An 8,662-nucleotide genomic window follows, 5' to 3' on the forward strand; every position below is an offset into this window, starting at 1 on the left:
CCCCATCTCCTTCATCGGATTTTATCTTCTTTATACCATTTATCACCTTTTAAAGACTTACTATTTTTTAGTGTGTGGGGGGAGGGGTGCCACATACATGTGGTTGTTGAATTACATGAAGCTGGATTTATAGGAGGTTGTGAACCATCCAACATCAACATGGGTGCCAGGAACCACACGAGGGTCCTCTGCTAGAATGGTCCATCCTCTGAACTGCTGAGTCATTCCTACAGCCCCCACTTAATATCTCTTAATACACTAGAACTTATGAACTCACTCCATTCATAGTTCAGAGTCTGAAGTTGGGAAACTCCATCTTGGTTCCCAGAATAGGAATACTAGCTGAAGCAGTATCTGTTGAATCACTGAATAAAGAGTATTTTTAAACAATAAAACTACACAAATATCTAAAACAATTCTCATCTTTAGATAATTTAATCTGCAAAACACAAAATGTTAGCAATAAGCTTCTACAAAAAAAATTCTCATGAGCTTGTCTTTTACACGAAATAGCATCGACTGCAATCATGTTTTTAAAACTAAGAACTTTGACTACAGATGAAACGAAATTCCTGACTCAAGTTCTTTAAACAAAGTCTACTTAAGTCTGATCTAAGATCACAGCAGCCCTCTGTCCCAAGGGAGTCCAATACTATTCAGCCATGAGTTCAGCATGTGTACTGAAGGGACACTGGCCCACTTGAGCAGGGCTCTGGCAGGCCGTGACCTTCCTCTCCATTCCCTCTGTCTTGCTAAAAACCATTAGATTGCATTCCTAATAGCCACCAAGGTCTATTCCCTTATTTGGCTACTTTTTCCTCCTGAGGCTGACTACCAAAGTTAATTAGAAGCCCCTTTGGCTCATCTAATTAACATACCTAATTAAAATTAAACACCTCATCCTAACACAGGGTTTCCCCCTTTACCCTTATAAACCACCAACTGCCTATGCCCACGTCTGTCATCTCTCTATCCAGAGGTAGTCCTTTGTCCCTCTGGGACAAATACCCCTTCCCCTTTTTCCTTGTCCCTTTTCTCCCTCGTCCCCTATCTCCTTAACCACCACAGTCTAGCCCACTCTAACACAGATTTCCCCTTCGCCTCTTCTTAAGTTGCACTTGCAAAATCCTTTGCTGCTGTTTGCTGCCTGAGCCAGAAAGCAGCTACTTTAACTTTTCTTCTCTGCTTAAAACAGGTGTTTGGGTGTGGTTTGTGTCTAATCTGGGGTCTGGGAGGAAGCCCCTACTGTGTAGTAGTTCCCCTTCATGTATGGCTTGCTAGCATAAGTATATAACAATAAAAGTACCTGCAAATGGGGTGGGGTTACAATTCACTACGTACATCAGGAACTGCAGATATGTGGAGGTGTGCTTCTCCAGTGCTCACTTTAAAAGTCACTGAGGACATATAATGCATGCCGTGTATATAATACTAATTTCATTTTATGCTTCCTAAAACTAACTTTCTGCAAATAATTATTACTTACAAGTTAAGTGGGAGGGATCGAAAGGGTCAAAGGAAAACGAAAGGATGTTATCTGCATAGCTCTTCTTCCACAGCTTGGTGCCAGTGTCTGCATTCCAGAGCACGATGTAATTTGGTGGGTGGATAGCAAGCAGCAAGTCTCGGGAGGCATCTTGATTCCACAGCCACTGCACATCTGCACCAGAAAGATGAGAGAAAAACCTCAAAATGTCTGGTCACTTTGTTCTTGATAATCTTCCAAATGTATAACCCTTAAAATTTAATACCCGCCCCCCAAATGTGATCTATATGCATTATCAGGCTAATTTTATATAAATATGAATTGTTTGGTTCACATCTCAACCTAGTCTAACTTGAGGGCCCAGCCATGAGGGGAGCCCATGCCTGACACTGCCTGGATGGCCAAAATCTGGAAGCTGATGGCTCACTGGACCCTTTTCCTCCTACTGGGTTGTCTCATGTAGCCTTGATATGAAGGTTTGTGTCTAGTCTTTATTGCAACTTGTTTAGCCTTGTATGGTTGATATCCTGGGAAGGGGAAGCTGCAGTCAGGATGTATTGTATGAGATAATAATAGAGAAAAATAAAGAAAAAAAAAGTATGCAGGGCTGGAGAGATGGCTCAGTAACTGAAGTGCATGCCCTGCACACTTGGGGACCTGAGTTCGGATCTCTAGAGTCCATGTAAAAAGCTGGGCACGGTTGCACATACCCGTAATTGCAGCATTGCTATGGCTAGATGGGGGCAGAGACAGGATGATTCCTAGAAGCTCACTGGCCAGCTAACCTGGCTTGTGTGATAAAGCTTCAGCCAACAAGACTCTGCTCAAACCCAAGGGAGAAGGCACCCGAGAACTGACACCTGAGACTGTCCTTTGTCCTCCACATTGCAGACATATACTGGGATATACATATGCACTCAAATCCACCTCCTCACATCCCCTCATATCCCACACGTGTGTGTGTGTGTGTGTGTGCATCAGCCCAGCAGGAGACATTCTAAAAGACTAGTCTAAAGAACACTGTATTTAATCCCAGCACTCGGGAGGCAGAGGCAGGCGGATCTCTGTGAGTTCAAGGCCAGCCTGGTCTACAAGAGCTAGTTCCAGGACAGGCTCCAAAAACCACAGAGAAACCCTGTCTCGAAAAACCAAAAAAAAAAAAAAGAACACTGTAATAATTTTAGAAGAATAACATTAAAAGAAAAAAACCAAGCAACTCTGCTATGAGCATGAGAATAAGTCTGTTGATCTCTAAGACTTTATCGTCAGTACTGAAAGCCGTTTCACTGCAGTCATCAGACAGTGCACTTGACAGTTTGTACTGCCATAGCTCGAGTCTCATCAATATAGATGAGCCCAACACTGAAACGAATATGTTTTACTATAGCATGAATCACTTAAAATTTAAGGAAATAGTACCCAAAAGTGTACTGATAGGGGAAAGGAATGTGAAATTCCTATCAGAAGATAGGCTAAACACCTCCAAGAGTTAGACTGGAAATAACAAAAGCAATCAAATGGAGAGAACTAACGACAAGTCCTTCCAAGAGTGTGCATCACCAAGCTCCGCAGAGCTGGGGACTCACCTTGGATGGGCTTGGCATGCTCTTGGATCTCACACTGAACAATGCCTGCTGCTACATCCCACACGATGATCTTGCCGTTGACATCGGCAGAAGCCAGGCGCAGACAATACGGTGAACCGATGTGATGGTGGTAGTTCTCCCGGGCCCACTTAACCTGTGCCAGATGACATCAGACATCATCTCCCAAAACATCAACCATTCAGACGATAAAAAATAGTTTGGCATGATTGAGTAGGAAACTAGTATTAATTTTGAAAGGGAGATTAAGTGGTGTATTTGACTAAAAGTTTCACAATGCCTTTGAAATGTGAAAAATGATGATGGGTAGCCTAAATATTTTGTTAACATCAAGTATGAAAACAAAATTTCTCAAATGCTTGGTAAAATTCCAAGCCATCTTGTAACTTAGTTTTCCGAAAATCTAATTTTGGCAGAACATCTAAAATCATGAATAACTAAGAAGAATGTTTTCTATTCTTATAAAGCCATGGAGGCCTTGTGCTTATTATTATCCTAATTAGAAAAACACAACTTAGAGACACAAAAACTTTTAGAGGCCTGCCTGTAATCCCAGAGCTAGGGAGGAAGAGGCCGGGATCTCTCTCTGGGGAAAGCTGTCTAGCTACACTTTTCTTTCAAACTGATGAACTTTGGGTTCAGCAGGAGACCCCAACTCAATACATGAGATGGACAGCAAACAAGTAAGACACCACCCAGGGTCAACCTCTAGAAGCCACTTAGGCAGGCACACACAGCTCTTGTGCGGGCTAGTTTATGTCAACTTGACACAAGCTGGAGTCACTTCAGCAGAGAGAATTTCAGTTGAGAAAATGCCCCTTTCCGATTGGCCTTGATTGATGATTGAGTGCTGTAAGAAAGCAGGCTGAGCAAGCCATGAGAAGCAAGCCAGTAGTGTTCTTCCATGGCTTCTGCATCTGTTCCTGTCTCTTGTTCCTGAGGTGACTTCCCTGCATGATAAACTACAAGCCATAAGCTGAACTAAATAAGCCTTTTCCTCCCCAAGTTGCTTTTATCACAGCAATAGAAATCCTAACTAAGACAGTCCCATAAACACACATGTCCATACATGCAAACATGGGTATATGCACACACAACATACATTAATATTCAAAGTACATTAAAATATAAAAATAAAGTTTGGCCTGTTGGTGCATTAATAGTTCCTGATATTCTGGAGGCTGAGGAAGAAGGATACAAGCTCAAGGCCAGCCTGGGAATGCAGCAACATCCTGTCTCAAAATTGGAACTAAGTGAAATAAGGGCTGGGTATGCAGCTCAATGGTCATGTGCATGGTAAGCATGGTGAGCATGTGCAAGCCCTACCCAGTGTCACAAACACAAATTAAAAGAATACCAGAACTCTAAAGTAAATCTGATCAAGTTCTTGAACACTGACTATTCACAAAGTAAGAGGTACACCTTACAGTTGTCACCGTGAGTCAAAGCATTCCCTGGCTAGTTGGTGCTCATAACCATCCCTTCTTCTCACTCAGCTCCCTGTTACTGAACGATGTGCTATTACCAGCTCTACACGGCAGACCATGGAGGCCTTGTGCTTTTATTCCGTAACCTCAGTGTAGACTCTAAATCTGTTGTTCAATGTGTTTAACTGATAAACATCATAAATCTTCATATACACAGAAACATAGGTAAGCACACAAGTCTACACATATAAACAGTCATGTGTAATGAATGTCAAAGTAGAAAAGTAACAAATTATAATAAAACTTATGGTGAAGGCAGAAATAAATTTTCTGAATATGAATTTTACTAATCTTTACACCTCTCAAGTAAAACTCTTTTTAATAAATGTGTCTGTATCTGTGCATGTATGTATACATTTGTGTTTGAACATCATGTGTATTGTGTGTACTGTCTACACACAGGTACATCTGGTGGACTTCCACTATCTGCAGTTTGCAAACATGAACTCCCCTTCTTGCTAATGTGTGTTTATTATGCAAAGCCAATACTTGGAGAGCATTTGCAGAGAAGGACAGCCAGGTGACTAAGCAGAGTTGACTGATACATGCAGAGAACGAGCTGTGGAAAATAAGGCATCCTTACTTCTGCTCTCATGGTGCATTAAATGTCCAACTTACAGCTGTTTACTGCTAGGTTGTCCATATTTGGGCCTTTTCTTGGCAATGTTATTGTTTAAAATGGCCCCCATACAGGAAGGAATGTGCCAAAAAAAAAAAAAGTCCCCTGCCCACTGCTGCTTACTGTACCTAAGTGTAATAGGTTATAATGTACCTAACCAGATAAAAGTGTGAAGTACCCTTGCTCAGAGATACAGTTGTTGGCAATGAGTTCAATTTCAACAAAAACACAAGTGCACAAAGGTTGTGTACTGACATGGTGATACAATGTGTGCTTAAAAGCTCATCAGATTCTGACTGCTTAGAAGAAACAAGGTATTAGTAGTCCCTAACTCAGTGTCTGAAGTGACTTCATGGAATATAATGACTTGGAGTAACAAGAAATGTGTGCACATGTTTACAGGTGTAGTGCTGCAGGCTATTTGCACAATTCCAAGGAGTTTATAAACTTCTGAAAACTCCATTATGCACCCTGAGCTACTAAAACAGAGAAAGCACAGGAAGGTACACTGCATACAGAGAACCAAGACAAGAAGTTTTCACCAGTGATTAGTGAGCGAGAAGACAGGAAAGTGATATTCTAACATTACAACTAGAAAATACAATTACCAATGCAGCGGTCTACATCCTTTGAGAGTATTTTTTTTAAATAAAAATTACTTACAATAATTTCTTCAGGCAAAATAAACAGACTATCAAACTGAAGCTTGAATCTACACATAAATGAAACTCTAGAGAAGACAAAAGGGGAAAAGAAAGGAGTGGAGATGGTAATTCTTCTATTCCTGAAAAACTCAAACCAAAAATCTCTCTACAGTTCATAATACTTAATGACGAAGGACCGGGTGCCTTCCCCTAAGCTAAGGAAGGAGATAAAAGTACCACTTAATATCCTGATTCACTGACATTAGAGTCCTGGCCAATATAATATGGAAATAAAAAATTGAAGCAAGTACAGACTATCAAATTAAATTCTGATCCTTAGCAGATACCATGAATCGATGCATAAAAATCCAGCTCAAAATTACTAGTTTTAAGAGGTGGTGAGTTTATCAACATCATAGGACATAAGTGAAGATACAGAAACCAATTGATATTTGTTTCCTCAACCTCATATCATAGACAAAATTAACTTTAAATGTATCAAAGACCTAAATAAAGAGCTAAAAACAAAATTGTAAGTTGTCTTGATGATGGAGAAAGCCATGGTTTCTTGAATATAGCAGAAACGTACAAGTAAAAGAAAGAATAAATTATATAAAACATAAAACTATTTATTCTTGAAAAGGCACCGTCTAAAGAAGTGAAAAGAAGATCCAATAATGAGAGAAAATGTCTGCAGATCACATTTGTCTGATGAGGGGCTCATCCTTAAAACATACCGCTACGGCTTATAACTTAATAACAGAAAGACAATACATTTCAAAACGGGAAAAGAATCCGAGTAGACAATTTTACAAAGACACAAAAACAGCCAACAGCCTGTGAAAAGATGCTCGTGATTATCCCCCGGGAGAACCCTAATCAGAACTACAGTGAGACTCACTCCCACCCACAAAGAAGGTTCCTGTTTATACGCTCAGCACATGGCAGTCAGTGTTCAAAACTAACGGACCAGTCAGTGAGACGGTAAATGACACAACTGGTGCTTTCACTCACCTCTTCAAAATGTCCTAGAACGAGCACTTGACAATGCATTCTGGATGGACATTAAGTCATGTATGTGTAAATGCTAGGCAGCCCTAAAAACTGTATTTAAAGACGGTTTGACATTCATAACTATGACTTAATGAGAACCTGATGATGTAATAAACTTAAGGCAGACTGTTATGGGATTAATGTGCGATTGAACTTACCTTAACAATATCAGCTTTATGTTTTTCTAGAACTTGCAGAGTTTGGGCAGTATTGGAATCGATCACTACCACAAGCGAATGACATCCATAAGCAATTAAACCTTGCCAGCCCCTGACAAAACAGCAACGTTAAAACATAATTATAAAACAAAGCAACTGAACTTTCCTCTTGTCTATCATAAATGACTCTAATTCATATTTACCATCATTAATAGTATTAGTTAAAGTCAAAGGTTTATGATATCGTTCCATTTATATAAGGCCCTAGCTAAGCTTACAAATAATTTAAGACTCGTTTTCACTTAACCAGACGGTTCTAAAAGATGTGTACACTGAGCTTTGATGTGTAAGCCAATCTGTGCTTAAGTTTATCTTATTCAGTGTCCAATAATGTTTATTTTTATAACAACATAGATCAGTAATGTGCCTAGGATAAGTGACTCGTCTTAGTCCTTCCAACCAGATTAAAAAAAATTAATAGAAGACTTTTCGGCCTCCATAGCAACATTCCCAGCATCACAGCCATGAAATGTTGATTCACATTATTATTAGTTCTCAGAGCATCGGTGTTGTTTTACTGTGGAAAGAGAACGGGCTCCGGAGAGGGCTGTGCCTCACAGGTGCACAGGACAGAGTCTGGGGCACTGCTGAATGGATGTAAGTGAAAAAGAGGGGCATGAGCGGCTAAGAAAAAGACAGGACCGGGAAGAGACAAGGTGACAGTGGAGGGGGTGCAGCCCCCGCAGGTCCAGGTGGGCAAAGGGGAAACTGCAGCAAAGGAATAAGAAGTGGGGAAAAGAACACAGGAATGAAACCGTGTTTGCACCTAGGAATTGCCCACTCGGGACATTTGCGACTTATATGACAACAAAAGCATCTCAGCTAAAAGAAAATCTGGGAGCTGCGGGAGGCCGGCGGCGGTCTAAGAGGGGAAGACCGGAAGCCCCGTGTTCTTCCCCGTCCCCTCGCGAACTGCGACCTAGGCCGGCGGCCGGAAGCACTGCCCTCACCAGTCTACCGCCGCCTTGTTGTGCGCGTTGAGCACCCCGGTGAGGGTGCGCGCCGACACCTTGAAGTTCACGGTGTAGGGTAACATCCCGGCGGCACTGCGGCCCTCCCCACCGGCAGGCAGGAAGCGACAAGCACAGCCCTTCCGTTCCAAAGTCCGGGTAGCCGCGTCAGCGTCGCTGTCAGGTTCCGTGGGATCCAAGGTTCCTCCTTCCAAGAGTCCGTGTCTGTCTAGTATCTCACTCTTCAAGTTCCTCCCTCTCCAGAGTTCCGAGAGTCGAGTGAGCCCCACGCTTTGTGCCCTTTGCAGCTACGCGTGGAAGAAGGGTTCTGCTGCCCGTCGCACCGGTTTCTTCCTTTTGGGAGACAGATTGCTGGAAATCATGAAAACAAAACAATAAAAGAGCCAGTTTACCTTTCTGACTCGGATTTGCTAAGGTAGAGCAACTACCATTGCCAGGCTCTGTTTGTTGTAGACCTGTAGGGATTTGCAAATGAAGACAGTACCTTTGCGCTCACAAAGTGTATGGAGAATAATAATCAAGGTATTTTAGATTTGCAGTTACAGGATTCTCGGAGAACCCTGAAAGTATTAGCAGAAAA

At 41.7% G+C, this 8,662-nt stretch overlaps 1 protein-coding gene across 2 annotated transcripts in view; it reads right to left on the reverse strand.

Moving 5' to 3' along the window:
* Positions 1-8,245, reverse strand: part of Wdr11 (WD repeat domain 11) — a 47,811-nt gene extending 39,566 nt beyond the window's left edge. For both annotated transcript variants that reach the window (XM_057778472.1, XM_057778471.1), the window contains exons 1-4: positions 8,062-8,245; positions 7,052-7,163; positions 3,073-3,226; positions 1,487-1,660 (exon numbers count right to left, since the gene is read on the reverse strand). In XM_057778472.1, the coding sequence (XP_057634455.1) occupies positions 1,487-1,660; positions 3,073-3,226; positions 7,052-7,163; positions 8,062-8,147 (526 nt within the window). In that variant the 5' untranslated portion in view covers positions 8,148-8,245. The remainder of the gene's footprint in view (positions 1-1,486; positions 1,661-3,072; positions 3,227-7,051; positions 7,164-8,061) is intronic.
* Positions 8,246-8,662: the final 417 nt, after the last annotated feature.

The sequence above is a fragment of the Chionomys nivalis genome, chromosome 8, assembly GCF_950005125.1.
Source record: "Chionomys nivalis chromosome 8, mChiNiv1.1, whole genome shotgun sequence".
In the NCBI taxonomy this organism is placed as follows: Eukaryota; Metazoa; Chordata; class Mammalia; order Rodentia; family Cricetidae; genus Chionomys; species Chionomys nivalis.